The sequence below is a fragment of the Cebus imitator genome, unplaced genomic scaffold, assembly GCF_001604975.1.
Source record: "Cebus imitator isolate Cc_AM_T3 unplaced genomic scaffold, Cebus_imitator-1.0 Scaffold187, whole genome shotgun sequence".
Lineage (NCBI taxonomy): Eukaryota > Metazoa > Chordata > Mammalia > Primates > Cebidae > Cebus > Cebus imitator.
This window is the reverse complement of record NW_016107502.1, coordinates 2041009-2060490: the sequence shown is the minus strand read 5'-3', so window position 1 is coordinate 2060490 and position 19482 is coordinate 2041009. Positions and strand designations below refer to the sequence as shown.

The 19482-nt window shown below is 47.1% G+C and overlaps 2 protein-coding genes and 1 non-coding gene across 15 annotated transcripts in view; all 3 read right to left on the bottom strand.

Moving 5' to 3' along the window:
- NOP2 (NOP2 nucleolar protein) overlaps nucleotides 1–3526 on the bottom strand; it is a 16100-nt gene extending 12574 nt beyond the window's left edge. For 4 of the 6 annotated variants that reach the window (XM_037744843.1, XM_037744845.1, XM_017546124.1 and 1 more), the window contains exons 1-5: nucleotides 3032–3526; nucleotides 2669–2778; nucleotides 1260–1305; nucleotides 1012–1100; nucleotides 592–824 (exon numbers count right to left, since the gene is read on the bottom strand). In XM_037744843.1, coding sequence (XP_037600771.1) covers nucleotides 592–824; nucleotides 1012–1100; nucleotides 1260–1305; nucleotides 2669–2774 — 474 coding nt within the window. In that variant the 5' untranslated portion in view covers nucleotides 2775–2778; nucleotides 3032–3526. The remainder of the gene's footprint in view (nucleotides 1–591; nucleotides 825–1011; nucleotides 1101–1259; nucleotides 1306–2668; nucleotides 2779–3031) is intronic. The other 2 variants (XM_037744844.1, XM_017546128.2) reach the window with 1 other exon arrangement.
- A 1114-nt stretch (nucleotides 3527–4640) lies between these two features.
- The window catches only part of CHD4 (chromodomain helicase DNA binding protein 4), a 37421-nt gene continuing 22579 nt past the window's right edge, over nucleotides 4641–19482 (bottom strand). For 3 of the 8 annotated variants that reach the window (XM_017546121.2, XM_017546116.2, XM_017546119.2), the window contains exons 26-40: nucleotides 16773–16953; nucleotides 16602–16688; nucleotides 16424–16512; nucleotides 16187–16320; nucleotides 15092–15236; nucleotides 14598–14763; nucleotides 14242–14339; nucleotides 14001–14130; nucleotides 13034–13105; nucleotides 12598–12735; nucleotides 12211–12319; nucleotides 11967–12099; nucleotides 6805–7003; nucleotides 5450–5613; nucleotides 4641–5272 (exon numbers count right to left, since the gene is read on the bottom strand). In XM_017546121.2, the coding sequence (XP_017401610.1) occupies nucleotides 5255–5272; nucleotides 5450–5613; nucleotides 6805–7003; nucleotides 11967–12099; nucleotides 12211–12319; nucleotides 12598–12735; nucleotides 13034–13105; nucleotides 14001–14130; nucleotides 14242–14339; nucleotides 14598–14763; nucleotides 15092–15236; nucleotides 16187–16320; nucleotides 16424–16512; nucleotides 16602–16688; nucleotides 16773–16953 (1863 nt within the window). In that variant the 3' untranslated portion in view covers nucleotides 4641–5254. Of the gene's footprint in view, nucleotides 5273–5449; nucleotides 5614–6804; nucleotides 7004–11966; nucleotides 12100–12210; nucleotides 12320–12597; nucleotides 12736–13033; nucleotides 13106–14000; nucleotides 14131–14241; nucleotides 14340–14597; nucleotides 14764–15091; nucleotides 15237–16186; nucleotides 16321–16423; nucleotides 16513–16601; nucleotides 16954–19482 lie in introns of all 8 variants that reach the window. The other 5 variants (XM_017546118.2, XM_017546120.2, XM_017546117.2 and 2 more) reach the window with 5 other exon arrangements.
- Nucleotides 14425–14561, bottom strand: LOC119473813. Its single transcript, XR_005203049.1, has one exon.

Below are 19482 nucleotides of genomic sequence, written 5' to 3'. Positions count from 1 at the left end.
CAGAGTCTCACTTTGTTGCCCAGGCTGAAGTTGCCCCAGGCTGGTCTCGAACTCCTGAGCTCAGGTGATCCACCTGGCCTCCCAAAGTGCTAGGAATACAGGTGTGAGCCACTGCACTCAGCCAATTTTTTAATTTTTTGTAGATATGGGTTTACCCTATGTTGTCCAAGCTGGTCTCCAACTCCTGGTCTCAAGAAATCCTCCTGCCTTAGCCTCCCAAAGTGCTGCGATTATAGATGGGAGCCACCATACCCAGCCAAAAGGAACACATTTCTCAAAGTTCTGAGTTAACTGCTTTATAAAAACAGTGCCTACATGTCTATTCCCATCGGCGGAGCATAGCATTGTCCACCTTCCCACATCCACATCAGCAAAGCCTTCCAGATTTTTTTAAATGCTCTATCCTACAGCAGTTTCAAACTTGCAGGTGCACTGGGAGAGGATGTAAGGCAGTAGGGAAACAGTGATGGAGCACAAAAATTGTTTTCCTCTAATCAGGCTTATCCTTGTCACTAAAAAATAGTCTCAAAAATCTAGGAAAAAACTAAATAGCAAGGATCTTCTCTGAATGCCCAGAGAGATGAATCTCACCTCTTCACCTTCCTCCTCATTCTCGGAGTTGGAGTCAGCTCCATAGTCATCTACCATATCAGCATCACTGTCCTCGGAGTCCCAGAGGTCCCCATGGTTCACCACATCATCTTCTTCAGAGTCTTCCTCTTCCTCATCACTGCTAGGTGCTGGGCGCTTCTTGCCTCGAGCAGCATTAAATAGGGACTGGGTTCCCTTCTTATCAGCTGTCTGGACAGCTCCTGCAGAGATCCCTAAGGGTTTGAAAAGTTCTGGACTAATGGCAGCCACACATTCCTTGGCCCCACACCCTGGGAGCCTGTACTTTCTACCCCTCAGAATGTCCTTTGGCTGTTCCCTTCTGGAAATATTCAGCAAGTCCTTCCCTACCCAGGACCCAGAGGACTCCACATGTAGTATCCAGCTCTTAGTTTCACTGACCTTGTGGTAGCTTTCCAGGCAACGGCTTGGCCTCAGGAGACTTATTTGTCTCAGGGAATTCAGCAGAGCCCAACCTCCTCTTGGCTGCTCTGAAAAGATACAAGAGAAACAAGCAGTGAAGAAATGGGAAGATACTTCCAGGCTCTGCCATTTCCACCACAGGGAAATATGAGAGTCCACAATTAACTCTGTGGTCAAAGATGAGCAGTACCAATTTAATCTACTGAAGTCTTGATACCCACACTTACCTCTTTCGAGCACGACTAGACAGCCTCTTGGAATTTTCGTCACTTACTGTTTAAAAAAGAAAAATGAGGCAGAATAAGTTACAGGAAACATTAAAAGTAAATGAGGGCTGGGTGCGGTGCCTCATGCCTGCAATGCCAACGCTTTGGGAGGCCAAGGCGCAAAGATCACGAAGTCAAGAGATCAAGACCATCTGGCCAACATGGTGAAACCCTGTCTCTACTAAAAATACAAAAATTAGCTAGGCATGGTGGCATGCGCCTGTAGTCCTAGCTACTTCAGAGGCTGAGGCAGGAGAATCGCTTGAACCCGGGGGGTGGAGGTTGCAGTGAGCTGAGATCACACCACTGCACTACAACCCACACTCCGACAAAGCAAGACTCCATCTCAAAAAAAGTAAATAAATAAAAGTAAATTAAAAATAAAAAAGGGAATGAAAATAAAAATGGTAAGAGAATTAGTACACTAATTAAAGGGAGTCCATTTGAATCTCAGCCCTGTCATTATATAACAGCTGTACATGAGTTTTTTGAAATGGAGTTTCACTCTTGTCTCCCAAGTTGGAATGCAGTAGAGCAATCTCGGCTCACTACAACCTCCATCTCCCCAGTTCAAGTGATTCTCTTGCCTCAGCCTCCCGAGTATGTGGGACTACAGGCCCGAGCCACCACACCCAGTTAATTTTTGTATTTTTAGTACAGACGGGGTTTCACCATGTTGGCGAGGCTGATCTCGACTACCTGACCTCAGGTGATTCACCTGCCTCGGCTTCCCGAAGTGCTGGGATTACAGGCGTGAACCACCATGCCTGGCTATATGAGTTTCTTCACCTCTCAGCATCCACTTCCTTAACAGTGCCTCTCTCACAGGACTCTAAGACGATGAAGTGATATAACATGACCAACAAGTTCAATATAATGTCCAGCGTTTGGTACCATCTCAATAAACTGCATCCTTTATCCAATGCCCAACACAAACTCCCGGTCCAGTCTTCCACACAGCAGACGACTCGGAGTGAAGCCGGATCCATGCTTTTCCATTTCCATCCCTTCCAAAAGGCAAGTCATTGACTGACCCCTCTATTTCACTGCTTCCTCTTACTACAATGTTACCCATTTTTCAAAACCCATCTTAACAAAAACTTTTACAGTTCTGCATAGGATCTCCCTTCCTCTGAACCCACAATGTTTTAAACCACACTTTTCCTTGCACGAATAGTTGTGTCCGTGTCACATCTTCTCTACAACCTAAACAGTACCTACAATCTCAACGACAGTGTTTCATTCATACCTCCTAGTAACTCACGCAGAGAAGACTGAATAGAAAACGAACAGAGACGAAAAAAGAGACGTGGTTATGATACAGAATACTGCAAAAGCTGAGGGATCAGGGGGCCACAACTAATCGTTACCTGCGGGCAAGAATCTGGCGAGTTCTGTCTCGGCGCCCTTCTGCTTCCGGGCCTTTCGGCCTGGCCCCCGCTTCTCCTTCTTCGTAGGGTCCAACTTGCGCCCCATGGTGCTGTGGCATACAGAAGTGGGAGAAGAGAGCGTCGTGCGTGCCAGAGGGAATGGCAGAACGCAGGCTCGGCGTATCAGAGCGGGAAAAGGCACAGGCTCAACTCAGCACCCGCGACTCAAGCACCCCCGCTATCCCCCTGGAAGGCCGACCAAACGTCCTCCCACCCGGAAACCCCGGTAGCGCATCCCTCTCCCCACGTCCCAGACCAGGTCAGCGCTGCCACCCTTCGTCCCCCAACTTCCTCTAAACCCACCAGAACGCGGGTTACCGCCTGAGACTGCCCTTCGGGCGGCGCTCCACGTGCACCCCGGAGCTAGCTTTCAGCCCGCATTCAGCACAGAATCGTTCCACGCAGGCGCACGGGTGGCGCTAGCCTCGTGGCCCCGCCTCTTCCGGTTGCGTCCGGTAGGCCGCCGCACCCGGAACTTACGCTTGCCCTGGGAAAGAGCGCGGAGCCGGCGGCGGCGGCTGGCAGGGGGAAATTCGAAGGGGACGCGCAGCTTACACCCGTGGGGTGTGGAGGGAGCAATGCGACGAAACCTCTCAGCTTGCCCGCCCTTCCTTCAAGGAGTTGGCTTTGAGCCTCATGGCCGGTTTCTGTCAGAAAAGCTGGTGCGTGAAAGCCGCACCCTCTCCTCGAACCAGGGCCCGACAGCGGGGTCCTCTCCCTAGCATGCACTGCTTTAATCCAGCATCGAGATAATGTAGCTCCAGGCCGGGCGCGGTGGCTCACGCCTGTAATGCCTGCACTTTGGGAGACTGAGGTGGGTGGATCGCCTGAGGTCAGAAGTTCGAGACCAGCCTGACCAACATGGTGAAACCCCGTCTGTACCAAAAACACGAAAATTAGCCGGGCGTAGTGGCGGGCGCCTATAATCCCAGCTGCTTGCGAGGCTGAAGCAGGAGAATTGCTTGAACCCGGGATGCGGAGGTTGCAGTGAGCGGAGATCGTGCCGCTTCACTCCAGCCTGAGCAAGAGCGAAACCACCTCAAAAAAAGAAAAAAATCATGGAATTCCTTGCCACTTACCTTCTACTCTCAGCCTCCCCCTTTTTAAAATCTTTTATAGAGACGGGGTGTAATGGGTGGGGGGGGGGGGTCGTCTCACTCTGTCACCTTGGTTTAAGCGATCATCCTTGCCCCCGCCTTTGTGCTGAGATTACAGGCTCTGAGCCACCGCGCCCCGCCCTACCAGCCCCTTCCTTGACGCTCACACCTGCTCAGTCTCTCGGTTGAGTTGCTGCACTGCACCTCGTTCACAGGGGGCGTCTCAGCCCGAACTCGCTTTCAGGCGAGTCTATGATTAGTTGGGAAACGACGGGTTACACGCAAGGCTGATCTGGTCTAGGACGGGAGGAAGGATGAGCTAACCAGGATTTCGGGGTGGGAGGGGGTTTGGTCCGGCCTCCGGGGGTGTTAAATCGAGGCTGTACTCGTCCACAAATTGCATCCCCATTTTGCACAACTGAGCAAGAAAAACCTCCCTCAGCCTTCCCTGAAACTAACATTAAGGTAGTGGTTAGATGATGTTAAAAACTGTTAAAAGTACTTTACTGGTTTAACTTGACAGCCATGAGGTAGATCTCTTTGTTTTATACATGAGAATTCTGCATCCCACGTAAGTTAAACAACTTGTTCAAGGTCACGGAACTATCAAGCTGTGGTCCTCCCATCTTGCAGCCTCTCATTTTCCACAGGTAGAAGCCATCCTTGGCTGGGCACACACTGCACCCACACACAGAACCCAGCTCTTCAGTGGAGTTATCAGGATACCTTAATTTTCAATTATACAGGTGCCGGGCTCCTGCCACACACACTCATCCACCTGCACCTACACCCACACCCACACTGAACCAGAGCACTAAAATACAAGGAAACTTTTATTTTCAATTTTCATCAAGAAATTTGCTGTGGTTTTTTATGCTTTTGGTTTTTTCCTTTTTTTTTTTTTTTTTTTTCTTTATTTAGCCGCTCAGTGGATAAAGCCGCTGGGTTCCTGGTNTAAAGCCGCTGGGTTCCTGGTATTAAAAAGATGTCAACAAAGGTAGCTGTGTCTCGCCCAGGGGCCCAGCCCACTCTGAATACCCCCCAAAAAGGAGAAAAGAAAACACAAAATAAACCAACAAAATAAAACCAAAAGGAGGAAGAAATTCAGATCATTTTCTTCAAGCCTGGCAGGAACCCACAACAGTTTGTGTGTAACAGGCGTTACAGTGGGGAGAAGCCAGGGTCCAGAAGGCCAGCCCGCCAGCTCCTGCAGATGGCGCCGGCGCTACTGCTGCATGTCTCTCCTGCAGGAAGGGCACCACTGCCCCTCACTCCCACCCCTCTCCCAGTGCACGGGGGCTGTTCCTTTACAACATGGAAGATGGGCAGAAGGAAGGTGAGGGTCTCAGGCCCCCAAGGGAGAAGCTGGGACAAGAGAAAAGTGAGGAAGGTCACTGCTCAGCGGTGGAGGTGGTATCAATCTGCATCTTCATTGCTGCTGGGCTACCTATAGAGAAAGAGAACCAAGGGGTCAGAATTCCAGAGGACAGGAAGCTACCCAATCTCAAGGGAATTCACTGATCGCCCACCCACCCAGTATGCAAAGCTAGGGACATAAAGCAAAGTTACAAGGTCTAGAATGGTTCTGCAGGAAGAGGTGGCATCGAGAAGAAAATAGTCCTACCTGCTGTGGGGTAGGCTCGGGTGCCCGGTTTGCCAGGCGGCTGAGAATGTTACGCTCTGACATCTGTAACCTCACAGCAACTGGGGGAATTCGGGCAATGGTAGCTGGGAGTCGAGTCACATCGGCTTTCATGTCACTCAGCAGTTCTTCCAGCTGTTTCAGAACTGCACAGGGAGAAAAAGAGGTGGTGAGCTGTGGTGGCCAAGACTGAGCTCCCTCTATCTTAGTGGACCAGCCCCCTGTCACTTCTCAGTGACTGTGATGTGTTAGTCTTCTGTCACCTGACCTCCATCATGTTCCAATTCCTATTCCTCATATTCCAGTTCCAACTATCCATAATCCTGCGCTTTTTAAAGTCACCTAAACCTTCACTATCCCTTGCTATTATGGTATTTCCCCTTCTTGAGAAGCTTATTCCTGTTTTCTTTTCCCTTAATACTTCTCTACCTTCAGAATCTGTCTCCCACCTCCATTGTAACAGCATTCTTTTCCTCATTTCACCCTCCACCTCCTCATAACCTTTTACTTTAATTAGAAACAAAATGTTGAAAGGGGTCTAGAATTTGAAGGGATCTTTTATCACCTGAAGTTACCTCTAAAGTATCCCAAATGACACTATATTATTCTGCTTTGCTTTCCATCTCAAGAACCTGAATATATTTGAAGTTAAAATAGGTGGCCAGGGCCAGACATGGTGGATCCTCATGCCTATAATCCCAGCACTTTGGGAGGCCAAGGCAGGTGGATCACTTGAAGTCAGTTCAAGACCAGCTTGGCAAACATGGTGAAACCCTCTAATAAAAATACAAAAATGAGCCACAAGTGGTGCTGCATGCCTGTAGTCCCAGCTACTCAGGAGGCTGAGGCAGGAGAATCGCTTGAACACAGGAGGTAGAAGTGGCAGTGGACCAAGTCCTTCCAAAGGGATGAGATTACAGGCCTGGGCCACTGTGCACAGCCGAGAACCATCTCTTAAAAAATAAAAGAAAAAAAAGGCTGTTTGGGAGGCTGGATCACCCAAGGTCAGGTGGGCGCCTGTAATCCCAGCTACTCAGGAGGCAGAGACAGGAAATTAAACTCCCAGGTGGAGTTTGCAGTGAGCTGAGATCGCACCACTACACTCCAGTCTGGGCGACAGAGTAAGACTCCGTCTCAAAAAAAAAAAAAAGGAGGCAAAGAACTACTGTCTTTGATTGCCTCTAAGATATTAGCTTCCCAAGGATGGCAATGATCCCTAGTACCTCCTAAACTCCCAAAGAAGCTCTGAAAAAGGTTTGAAAACAGATATATATACATTGGGATGGGGTCAGATGAGGAAGGAAGCTGAATCAGCAGGAGGCAGGGGAGCCACTGGCTACCTTTGTGCAGGACTGCATTGGCTGGCTTGTTTCCTGCCATTGACTCCTTGGACAGGTGCTGATGACTTTCCGCCAAACACTCCACCTCAGCAAAGCGGGTGTTGAGGGCCATGGAAGGGTGAGAAGGGTCTTCTGACATGTTCAAGTAAGCAGCCCGGCGCAGCTGTTCCTCAATCACCAGAGCCTGTTCTAAGAGCTGGACAAGGGATAAGAGGAAACGGGAGTTGGACTGGTAACTCACTTTGCTAGCTTCTGATTGGCCTCTCAGCTCACCTCATTGTTTCTCATGGTAATAAGAACCTATAAAGAACTTCATGGACCGCTCATTCCCATACCCAAGCCGTTTAACTTGCCTTGTACCTTTTTTCTTTCCTTTTGAATGTCTTTGTTTTTAAAACTCTTTTAGGTTCTTATACAAAAATGATCCCGTTATTGACATTCTCACTCCCATTTATCTGAAACTCAACCTTTCTAATAATACTGTGGCTTTTTGTTTCCTATGTACGTTTTGAAGTCACAGAATGATGTTTTCTGTACATGTTTTTTATTCTCTCACGACATATCTTTTAAACGTTCCACTTATGTTGTATGCACATGCATGTTGTTGCTTCTGCTGCATAACGCTCCATGATATAAATACATGTTGTACCCATGCATTCTCCTAATGCTGAACAATTTAGGTTGCATCTAGGCCCCCACCACCAAAGTCATACTGCAGAAACACTCTTGCACATGCCACCTGATGGAGCTGTATAGGGTTCTTTGAAATATATCCCAAGAGGCAGAATGCTGGTTCTTAAGTTACGAAAATATCTTGTGTGTTTGAGAGAGACAGAGTTTCGTTCTCATTGCCCCGGCTGGAGTGCAATGGCACGATCTCAGCTCACCGAAACCTCTGCCTCCTGGGTTCAAGCAGTTGTCCTGCCTCAGCCTCCTAAGTAGCTGGGATGACAGGCATACGCCACCACATCCAACTAATTTTGTATTTTTATTAGAGACGGTGTTTCTCCCCGTTGGTCAGGCTGGTCTCGAACTCCGACCTCAGGTGATCCGCCAGCCTCAGCCTCCCAAAGTGCTGGGGTTTCAGGCCCAAGCCACCACGCCCGGCCAGATTTTTAAAAATTACTTAAAAATATATATTCATAAAACGCATGACTCAATTAAGACATGAGAAGATTTCTCATACCTTCCCCCTCTCCTAGTATCAGCCAGCCCTTCTATGCAGATGCTCTGATGCTTCTCAAACATGTACCTTGAGCACTGGTTCTGATTCCACTAGTGTATGGTGATGTATGGTGATGGGGCTCAGTAGTGGGAGGGGTGCTGATTTATGAGAAATCCCGAATGACTTGTCTAAAATTTGTTATCATTCTTTTGTAGAAAAGAATGACAATTAACTTTCTCGGTCAGTCAGACTCAAAATGTTAGTTATTTTCCGTCTCACTCCTTTGTCCTCAAATCTACTAAGTCAGGAGTTGGCAAGCTACAGCCCGTGAGCCAGATCTGCCCCACCACCTGTTTTTATATAGCCCAAGAGCTAAGAATGGGTTTTACATTTTAAAATGGTTGGCAAAAAGTCAAAACAAAACTATTTCATGCCACTTCATGAGAATTATACAAAATTCAAATTGTAATATCCATAGATGAAATGTCATTGAAACACATCCTAACTTAATGGTTTATGTATCCCCTGTGGCTGCTTTCACACAACAAAGATGAAGTTGAGTGTGTGCAACAGAGACCTCATGTCCCACAGAGCCTGAAGCCTCAGAGATTGCATGTCCCACAGAGCCTGAAGCCTATCTAGCCATTTAATAGAAAAGGTTTGGCTGAGCGCAGTAGCTCACGCCTGTAATCCCAGCACTTTGGGAGGCCGAGGCGGGCAAATGACCTGAGGTCAGAGTTTAAGACCAGCCTGGCCAACATGGCAAAACCCCATCTCTACTAAAAATATAAAAATTAGCCAGGGATGGTGGCGGTACATGCCTTTAATACCACCTACTCAGGAGGCTGAGGCAGGAGAATTGCTTGGAGGCAGGGGAATCACGTGAATCCGGTAGGCGGAGTTTGCAGTGAGCCAGGAGATGGCGCCACTGCACTCCAGCCTGGGCAACGGAGACTTCGTCTCAAAAAAAAAAAAGGTTTTATTATCCATTTTTGGTTTGGGGGGAAGGGGGGAGGGGAGGGGAGGGGAAAGGTTTACTGAACCCTACAGTAAGTCACTAAGTCCAGTAAATTCTTTGGTGTTTTGTTTCCTTTATCTTTACCCTTTCATTTTCCACAACCAGCATCATAGCCCAGGCCCGTTAACACTTCCTGACTGTATGATAGTTTTGTAATCTTATGAATGCTGTTTCTATTTCCCTTGGTCCTATCAAAACTCTGCTCACAAACTTTCAATGGCTGGCCATTAACCATAGGGTAAAGTCCAAACTCTCTTATCTGGTGCCAAAAACCCACCTACTGACCTCTAGCCCTTCTACCTTTCTCATTCCAACCAACCTCCCACCGTCACCCAATATAAATGTTTCCCTACAGCTCAACTGGGCTATTTGCTGTTTCCAGACACACTAAGCTTTGCTGCCTCATGTCTTTGCCCAACCTAATCCCTTTGTTCAGACACCATTCTGTTCCTACCAAAAAATCTCTATCGCACTCCTCAAAACTTTATTCCAATGCCATCTTCTCCATAAAGTCATTCGTGAGTTCCCTCCCTACTCCAGTTCTCTCTGGAGAACTTTTTTCTTTTTTTTAAAACATTGAGTGAGCTCCAGTGCCTAGGCTGGAGTGCAGTGGCACAATCTAGGCTCACTGCAACCTCCCAAGTAGCTGGGACTACAGCTGCACACCACCATGCCTAGCTAATTATTTTTTTTGTAGACATGGGGATTTGTCATGTTGCCCAAGCTAGTATCAAATTCCTGGACTCAAGCAATCAGCTCACCTCAGTCTTTTAAAATGCTTGGATTAGCCACTATACCTGGCCCTCTCTGGAGAACTTTCTTATGCCAACCAGCAATCTCTCTCCTGATATGCAGAATGACATTCATTTAATTACATGTGCTCCTACTTGAAACTGAAAGCTCCTTGACAACAGGTACCATGCTTTGTCTTTTTATTCCTGTGCACATCACTGCTTAGTACATAATAACTTGAAGGCTTATTAGTGTACATTATTAATGTACATCTCTTACTCCCCTGACTATACTTAGCATACGAGACAAGAGACATGTCTTTTTTTTTTGAGATGGAGTCTCGTTCTGTCCTCAGCCTAAAGTGCAGTGGTTCGATCTCAGCTCACTGCAATCTCCACCTCCTGGCTTCAAACGATACTCCTGCATCAGCCTCTCGAATAGCTGGGATTACAGGTACCCACCACCACAACTGGCTAATTTTTGTATTTTTAATAGAGACAGGGTTTCACCATGTTGGCCAGAATGGTCTCAAATTCCTGACATCAGGTGATCCACCCGCCTCAGCCTCCCAAAGTGCTGGGACTACAGGCATGCGCCAAAGAGACAGGTATTGTCTTCATGCTATCCCATTTGAGGGTCTGCATACAAGGTTCCTTCAATAAACATTTGGTGGTGGAACACGGTGGTTCATACCTGTAATCCCAGCACTTTGGGAGGCTGAGGTGGGTGGATCACCTGAGGTCAGGAGTTCAAAATCAGCCTGGCCAACATGATGAAACCTCATCTCTACTAAAAATACAAAAATTAGCCAGGTGTGGTAGCAGGCACCTGTAATCCCAGCTACTTGGGAGGCTGAGGCAGGAGAATCACTTGAAACCAGGAGGTAGAGATTGCAGCAAGCTGATATTGTGCCACTGCACTCCAGCCTAGGCAACAAGTGTGAAACTCTGTCTCAAAAAAATAAACATTTGCTGAATTTCTGAAGGAGACTCCTTTCAATGGGCACAGCTCTAGTGATTCTGAAAATAGAGCTGTACTATTTTTTTTTTTTGAGACAGAGGCTCACTCTGTTGCCCAGGCTGGAGTGCAGTGGCACGATCTCAGCTCGCTGCAACCTCCACTTCCTGTGTTCAAGCGAGCCTCCTGCCTCAACCCCTCCAGTAGCTGGGACTACAGTCATGTACCACCATGCCCGGCTAACTTCTGTATTTTTAGTAGAGATGGGGTTTCTCCATTTGGCTAAGCTGGTCTCAAACTCCTGACCTCAGGTGATCTGCCCACCATGGCCTTCCAAATTGCTGGGATTAGAGGTGTGAGCCACCGCACCTGGCTGAGCTGTACTTTTCTATCTAATCTTTGTAGCTACCCCACCCCTTATCCACACAGATACTTTTTTTTTTTTTGGAAAGAGTCTGACTTTCGTTGCCCAGGCTGGAGTGCAATGGTAAGATATCAGTTCACCACAAACTCCACCTCCCGGGTTCAAGCAATTCTCTTGCCTCAGCCTCCCGTAACAGGCATGTACCACTATGCCCAGCTAATTTTGTATTTTTAGTAGAGATGGGCTTTCTCCATGTTGGTCAGGCTGGTCTCAAACTCCTGACCTCAGATGATCCACCCACCTTGGTCTCCCAAAGTGCTGGGTTTACAGGCATGAGCTACCATGCCTGGCCCCCACAGGTACTCTTTAACCCAGAAAAAAGAACCAGGCTGAGCACAGTGGCTCATGCCTGTAATCCCAGCACTTTGGGAGGCCGAGACAGGAGGATTAATTGAGTCAGGAGTTCAAGACCAGCCCAGCCAACATGGTAAAACCCCATCTCTACTTAAAATACAAAAAATTAGCCGGGTGTGGTAGCAGGCACCTGTAATCCCAGCTATTCGGGAGGCTGAGGCAGGAGAATCACTTGAACCCAGGATGCAGAGGTTGCAGTGAGCTGAGATTGAGCCATTACACTCCGGCCTGGGCAACAGAGTGGTAGAGTGAGATTCTGCCTCAAAAGAAAAAAAAAGAACCAGCAGCCCACCGACTGAGAGCTCTACCTCCTCAGAGATGCAATTCAGTCCCATCTCTGTATCTTTCCTGAATACTCCAATCTGCAGTGTTACCCAAACAAACCCTCTGTACTACTGTGTCACTTACTGGGCACATAGTCATCTACAGCTCATGTACAGTTAACTTGCAAGTCTGATGCACTTTCAAGTTTGTCACTTAAGCGTTATATTCCTCCCCAACCCACTCACCTTGAACCTTCGAGCTAGAAATTTATTCTTGATCTCTAAGAAATTGCCACGGTTCATTTCACCCTTGAAAGGCTCATTGAGGATGGCATATCGTGGGTCATTCTGGATGTCTTGCCACCGGGCATAGCCATGGCTATTGGAAAAGTGCTCAGGAAAAACAAAACAAGGAAAATAAGAACCTCAACCTATGAGACCTTCAGAACCCTTCACCAAAAGCCTCAGGCCAGATTCAGGCAAAGGATACTTTATGATACCAGCTAGCAGCCAGTAGTCGTGCCGTCGATGCCAGATCTCATAAGTCTTCTTGGTAACTGTGGCTGCCCGTTCTTCATTCTGCCAAAGGGAGTGCAACTCTGAAGAGGAATTTATGAAAGGTTGGAGAACAGGGAAAAAAAGCAAACATCTGTGAGAATTGAAAAATCTACTTATTCTTGTCCCCCACCCTCCCCTACCCCTGGATCCATCTTCATATAATCTGCTTCTGGCTTTCTACACAGAACCCAGGGGAGTACACCATCAGTTTAGCATTCCTTCATCTAACAGAGGTAAAGTCCCTGTGCCATGGTTTCTAACAAGAACCCCAATTTCACATCAGATCCTTCTAACCCTGGTGGGCCCTTCAGTTCCATACCAGTAAAACCACCATCTGCAATGTTGAACATGAAACGCTGTTTAATATTTTTCTTCTGTTTCTCATCATTCAGATCCTTGGGGGTCTCTCCATTCTGAAGCATCACCTCTTTCTTCTCTTCTTCTTCTTTCTTCTCTTCTACAAAATACAGAGAATAAAAATATCAGTTCCAGACAAAAGCCCAGCACCATTGCCCTTACCCAGAACACTGTGTGCTCCAAGAATCATCCACCTCCACCCCTTCTCCACCTGGGTGTGTCTCAGACCCGGAAAATAGTGCCATCGGCCCACTGACAACTAAATGTGGAGACATGTGCAGTCTTTTATCTTGGGATAAAACGGCTAGATGGGTATGGCTTGGGAGGCAGGGCAGATACAGTCCTTGCTTCTGGTTTTAGAGTTCTTCTAAACCACAACAACTTCTCCAAACACCCACCTTTGTCTTCTACTACAATAGGGGTCAGATCTATTGCTGACTTCTCCTCCACCTTCTCTACATCAGCAACACCTAGGGGAAGAGATGTTATTGAGAATAAACCTAAAAGAAGAACATTCTCCTCTGTTCCACATATCCAATTATCCAATCGGAGAGACCTACATCTAAATGTCTGCAATTAGAGTTATGTTAGCCAGACGCAATGGCTCACGCCTGTAATCCCAACACTTTGGGAAGCTGAGGTGGGCAGACACTTGAGGTCAGGAATTCAAGACCAGCCTGGCCAACATGGTGAAAGCCCTCTCTATTAAAAATACAAAAATTAGCCAGGTGCGGTGGCTCACGCCTGTAATCCCAGAACTCTGGGAGGCCAAGGTAGGTGGATCACCTGAGGTTAGGATTTCAAAACCAGCCTGCCCAACATGGCGAACCCCCATCTCTATTAGAAAAATAATAATAATACAAAAATTAGCCAGGCATCTGTAATCCCAGCTACTCAGAAGACTGAAGCAGGAGGAGAATTGCTTGAACCCAGAAGGCAGAGATTGCAGTGAGCCGAGATCATGCCACTACACTCCAGCCTAGGCGACAGAGCAAGACTCCATTTCAAAAAACAAAACAAAAATTACCTGGGCATGGTGATGGCACACCTGTAGTCCCAGCAACTCAGAAGCTGAGGCATAAGAATCGCTTGAACCCAGGAGGCAGGAGTTGCAGTGGGCAGAGATTGTGCCTCTGCACTCCAGCCTGGGTGACAGAGTGAGACTCTGTCTCATCAACAACAACAACAAAATAGAGTCATAAGAGATATCTTAAGATGGGGGAAAACCTGCCACCTAAAAATCAAGGGCGCAAGACTCTTCAGTATGTCACTTCCTCCTGACATCCCTACAGCCCCACTGAAAGTCCACGAGTGACCATGGTTCACACAGGGATCCGTAGTGCTTCAAAATGTGAATACCTTTACCTTTGGGCTCTGTCTCCATAGGTTCCTCTGTTCTGTCCTTCACTTCTGCCTTTTCCACTTTCTCCTCCCCCTCAGGGGGTTCAACAACGACCTTTTCATCCTCTGAGGCAGGGGCAGGGGGCTGTGTACACTTCAAAGGAAGAAAAAAAAAAACAGATGAAGCAGACAGGCTAGCACCTAAAAGAAGACTGGACTTACGCATTTGTCTTTAGTATGGCAGTCAGTCACCCCCATCTCTTACCTCAATGGCAGTCTCAGGGGCTGCAGGTTTAACCTCCTTTTCTCCTTCTATGCTCTCTTCTTCTTTGAGGCTATTTTCCTCTATTTTTATCCCATCTTCTGCAGACCAATAAGAGACAATCAATTAGGAAGAAGGTCCTAGATCAGAGAGAAGGTCATTTTTTCCCAGTTTGTCTCATCTTAAATTGTCCTCTCGTGCCTTTAAGAGCCAGCCCTATTCTTAGGACGGCCCTCCTAAACTGAGAGGGAAATTGCTGTGTGTCCTGCCAGACTACCCTGTTAGAACTGAGCACAGGGGAGCAGAAAAATAGGTCAGGACAAGAGAAGGACAGAAAATGATAGGACAGGCAGACTTACCAGCAGGTGGGGCAGGTGCAGGAGTGTTGGGCTGCGTGTCGCCCGGAGTGGAGGGTGTAGGAGTCTTTGGGGAGGGTGACCCTGGCTGAGACATTTTCTTGTTTTCCTCTACTTCAGCCAGTTCAGGCATGCTCCAGCGCCCATTAACATGTTCAAACTCCTGAACCTGTAGCAATGGGACAAGAAGTTGAAGACTCAATTCCAGCTACAGGCTCCTTTCCTATTGGCCCTCCAGTCTCCACCTCCGAGGTTCAAGCAGTTCTCCTGCCTCAGCCTCCTGAGTAGCTGAGATTACAGGGGCCTGCCACCCCAGCAGCTAATTTTTGTATTTTTACTAGAGGTGGGGTTACGCCATGTTGACCAGGCTGGTCTCAAACTCCTGATCTCAAGTGATCCACCCACCTCGGCTTCCCAAAGTGCTGGGATTACAGGCATGAGCCACCATGCCCGGCCCCCTAGAAACTTGTAACAATGGCAAGAGGTTCAGGGCTCACCTTCTTGCGAATCAAAGACATAACACCAATTCTAGTAAGGACATGCTGGCGAGACAGGCCTTCTCGGGGGACACCATCAGCAAAGGTCTCAGCCCCATCTGCCCCCGGCTCACATAAATGCCGCATAAAAAGAGAGACATATGCCCTGCAGATAAAGAAGTAGAAAAATGAGTAAAATAAGGATCATGTTATTTTATTTATTTATTTTTTTTTTTGAGACAGAGTCTCTCTGTCACCAGGATGGAGTGCAGTGGTGTGATCTTGGCTCATTGCAACCTCTGCCTCCTGGGTTCAAGCGATTATCCTGCCTCAGCCTCCCAAACAGCTGAAAGTACAGGCATGTAGTTCTTTGTATTTTTATTAGAGACAGGGTTTCACCATGTTGGTCAGGATGGTATCAATATCTTGACCTCGTGATCTGCCCGCCTCAGCCTCCCAGAGTGCTGAGATTACAGGTGTGACCCACCGTGCCTGGTCCACACCAACTCTTTAAATCAGATTCTTTTTTTTTTTTTTTTTTGGGGGGGGACGGAGTTTCGCTCTTGTTACCCAGGCTGGAGTGCAATGGCACAATCTCGGCTCACCGCAACCTCTGCCTCCTGGGTTCAGGCAATTCTCCTGCCTCAGCCTCCTGAGTAGCTGGGATTACAGGCACGCACCACCATGCCCAGCTAATTTTTTGTATTTTTAGTAGAGACGGGGTTTCACCGTGTTGACCAGGATGGTCTCGATCTCTTGACCTCGTGATCCACCCGCCTCGGCCTCCCAAAGTGCTGGGATTACAGGCTTGAGCCACCGCGCCTGGCTAAATCAGATTCTTTTCCATCCCTTTGTGAAGCATTATCACAGTAATGACTATGGCTCCACCTTGAGGTAAAGACCACCACTGCACTGGAAGGCTGATCTCCAGACCCCGCACCAAGACCCAGGTTCTCTTCTAGGGAAGCCAGGAACCTATTAGTAACAGCTTCACCTGCCAACTTCAACAGAGGAAACAGCCCACTTCCCTGAACGGCCAGGACTAGAACCACGGAATGACCAGATAGATAGCAGAAGCCCTTGCTCTAGATTAGTCCACTCCAGCCCTCAACTTACTTGAACTCTTTCTCTGATTTGCCTCGCAGATCTCTTACAAGCCACTGGGTAGTAAAAGCATCCTGAGGTGGCATACCATATCGCATAATTGCATTAAGAAAGGCTTTTCGCTGACGAGCATTAAAACCAAGTACCTAGGGGAAGAAGAAATCCAGGTGAGAGGGAGCAGGTCACATTCCACCAAAGACCCAATATCTGGCACTCACTCACCCCTCCTTAGGATCGTACGACACTTACTTCAATATTCCCACCAACACGGGCCAACAGAGGAGGCAATGGCTTATCTTTATCATTCCGCAGGCCCTTACGACTGGGCCTACGGGGAGCTGCAAGAAGAAGAAGATGAATGAGTGACACTGGTAGGATATCAAACAAGGCAACATTTACAACAGCAACAAAAAAGCACAGCCCTCACCTTCTGAACGTTCATCAAAGTCTTCATCACCTTCCTCTGAGGCCACTGAGTAATCGGACTGGTTGTCGGACTGGTCGTCCTGCCAATCTGGAGGGAGAGAGGGCAGATGAGCGGGGCCCACTGCTCTAGTGGAACGGCCCATGGGTGGGGGGCGGGGCCGGCCACACACACCTCGGTCCTCCTGGGAGCCATCATTGTAGTTGACCTGTTTACGGATTCTTTTTCCTTTGCCCAGATTTCGGGCTAGATCTTCTTGCTGCTGCTCATAATGGTGCCGCAGCAATTTCTCCCAGTAGTCAGGATCCACACTTTCTTCCTGTTTAATGATTTCCCGTTCTACCTCCTCTTCCTCCTGGGACAGAGGGAGGGCCAGGACTCAGGAGTGCTGAAGTCAGCACCACCAGCTACCCCTGGTCCTCACAGTTCCCATTCTGCTAGCTCCTTTTCATGACTGGACTCTTAAATACTTGATGTGTCTGTTTGGACCTAAGAACTTAGAAGAAATTTAATTGAGAGTACATGGTTCCTCATAATTATGTATAGATTAGCAGTCAGCATAACTCAAGAAAAACATGGGATGGAGCTATTATCACAGGGAAGGATGAAGAGACAGTATGCTTTCTTCTAACCCCTTGCACTGATGCATATACAAATGCAGGACAGCAAAAAGAAAAGAGGTCAGAGCCTTAGAAAAGCAGAATGGAGAAGCTTCTGAAATACTGTAAAGATGTCATAAGACAGAAAACAAGAGAGGAGGACTATAAGCCTTTCTGTTCTTCATAAACTTCGTAAAAGCTTACCAACTATCTGCAAATGAAAAGAATTACATATATCCGGGCCGGGCGTGGTGGCTCAAGCCTGTAATCCCAGCACTTTGGGAGGCCGAGGCGGGTGGATCACGAGGTCAAGAGATCGAGACCATCCTGGTCAATATGGTGAAACCCCGTCTCTATTAAAAATACAAAAAATTAGCTGGGCATGGTGGTGCGTGCCTGTAATCCCAGCTACTCAGGAGGCTGAGACAGGAGAACTGCCTGAACCCAGGAGGCGGAGGTTGCAGTGAGCCAAGATCGCGCCATTGCACTCCAGCCTGGGTAACATGAGTGAAACTCCGTCTCAAAAAAAAGAATTACATATATCCTCTTATGTCCCAAAATGTTGATGCTCCTCTAAAAGTGTATTTTTTATAGACACTTCAAGACCACTCACTGATTCCACATCCTTTATATTGGAATTAAACCACTGCTAATAGCATAATATTAGAAACAACCTAAATGCCCATTATTATGGAACTAATTAAATTACAGTCGGCCCCCTGTATCCATGGGTTCTGCACCTGTGGATTCAAGCAACCATAGATGGAAAATATTCAGAGAAAAAACAAAATTATGTCTGAACTAAACATTTTCTTGTCATTATTCCCTAACCAATATAGCATTTACATTGCATTTGCATTACTTTTGTGTTTAAAAGGAAAAAAAAAAGTACATATATGGGTACATATATGTGTGTATGAACGTATGTAGAATTTGCATACACGTAAAATATTTTTAGAAAAGATATAAAAGGAACTGAAAACACTAGCTGTCCCCAGGAAGGAAACTAAATTGTTAGAGAACAGGAGAGAAAAGAGATACATGTGTGTATATGTATAAATATATATATTTATGTGTATTTATTTTTTTGAGAAAGAGTCTAGCTCTGTTGCCAAGGCTGGAATGCAGTGGCATCATTACAGTTCACTGCAACCTTAACCACCAGGTTTAAGCAATCCTGCCACCTCAGGCTCCCGAATAACTGGAACCACAAGCAGGCGCCACCACACCAGCGATGTTTTTACTATTTGAAGGGATGGAATTTTACCATGTTGCCCAAGTTGGTCTCCAACTCCTGGGCGCAAGTGTTCCTCCTGCCTCAGTCTCCTAAAGTACTGGGATTATAGGCATGAGCCATCATGTCTGGCCCTTTTGTGTGTTTTGAACCATATAAATTGCTATCTACTGAAAAATAAAATTTAAAAATATTTTTTAAAAAGTCAACAGCACCTGTAGTCACTAATCAAAGAACAAAGTGTATACTCATGCAGTCACCAGCAAAAATGATCCACTTAGCATGTGCTCCCCGTCAATCACTTCTATTACATTCACTGCCACTGAAAGGAATATGAGCACTATCGGGTAGGGTTGTTTCTGATTGAACACTACTGCTTTTTAGACATGTGTCAGACCATTCAGCCACACTTACACATAAACTAAGGTTGGGAGCAATACCTTCAAAAACAAAATCACAGGTTAAGTGTCAGGGAAACACAGCAAGGGGGATGGTTCTGAGTCGGAAGAATGAGAAAAGATGACAAAGACCACCAGAGCCAATGCCAATTCAAAGAACCGTGAGCTGAGTGGTTTACAGGGACCAAAGGAAAAAGGAAATTTTACTTTTCCATGTCATACTCCTCTATACCATTTGGGAGAGAAAAACATTAAAACGAACCACACATTCCTCACACAGTATTTTCTTTTTTACTATAAAACACCAAGAAAAGGAAGAGAGGATAATAAAAAGATATGCAGCAATTCTAATCTTTAAAAGAACATAAGGAGGGCCAGGTACAGTGGCTCATGCCTGTAATCCCAGCACTTTGGGAGGCTGAGGCAGGTGGATCACCTGAGGTCAGTAGTTTGAGATCAGCCTGGCCAACATGGTGAAACCCTGTCCCTACTAAAAATATAAAAATTAGCTGGGTGTGGTGGCACATGCCTGTAATCCCACCTACTCAGGAGGCTGAGATGGGAGAATTGCTTGAACCCAGGAGGCAGAAGTTGCAGTGAGCCAAGATCATGCCACTGCACTCCAGCCTGGGCAACAGAGCAAGACCCTGTCT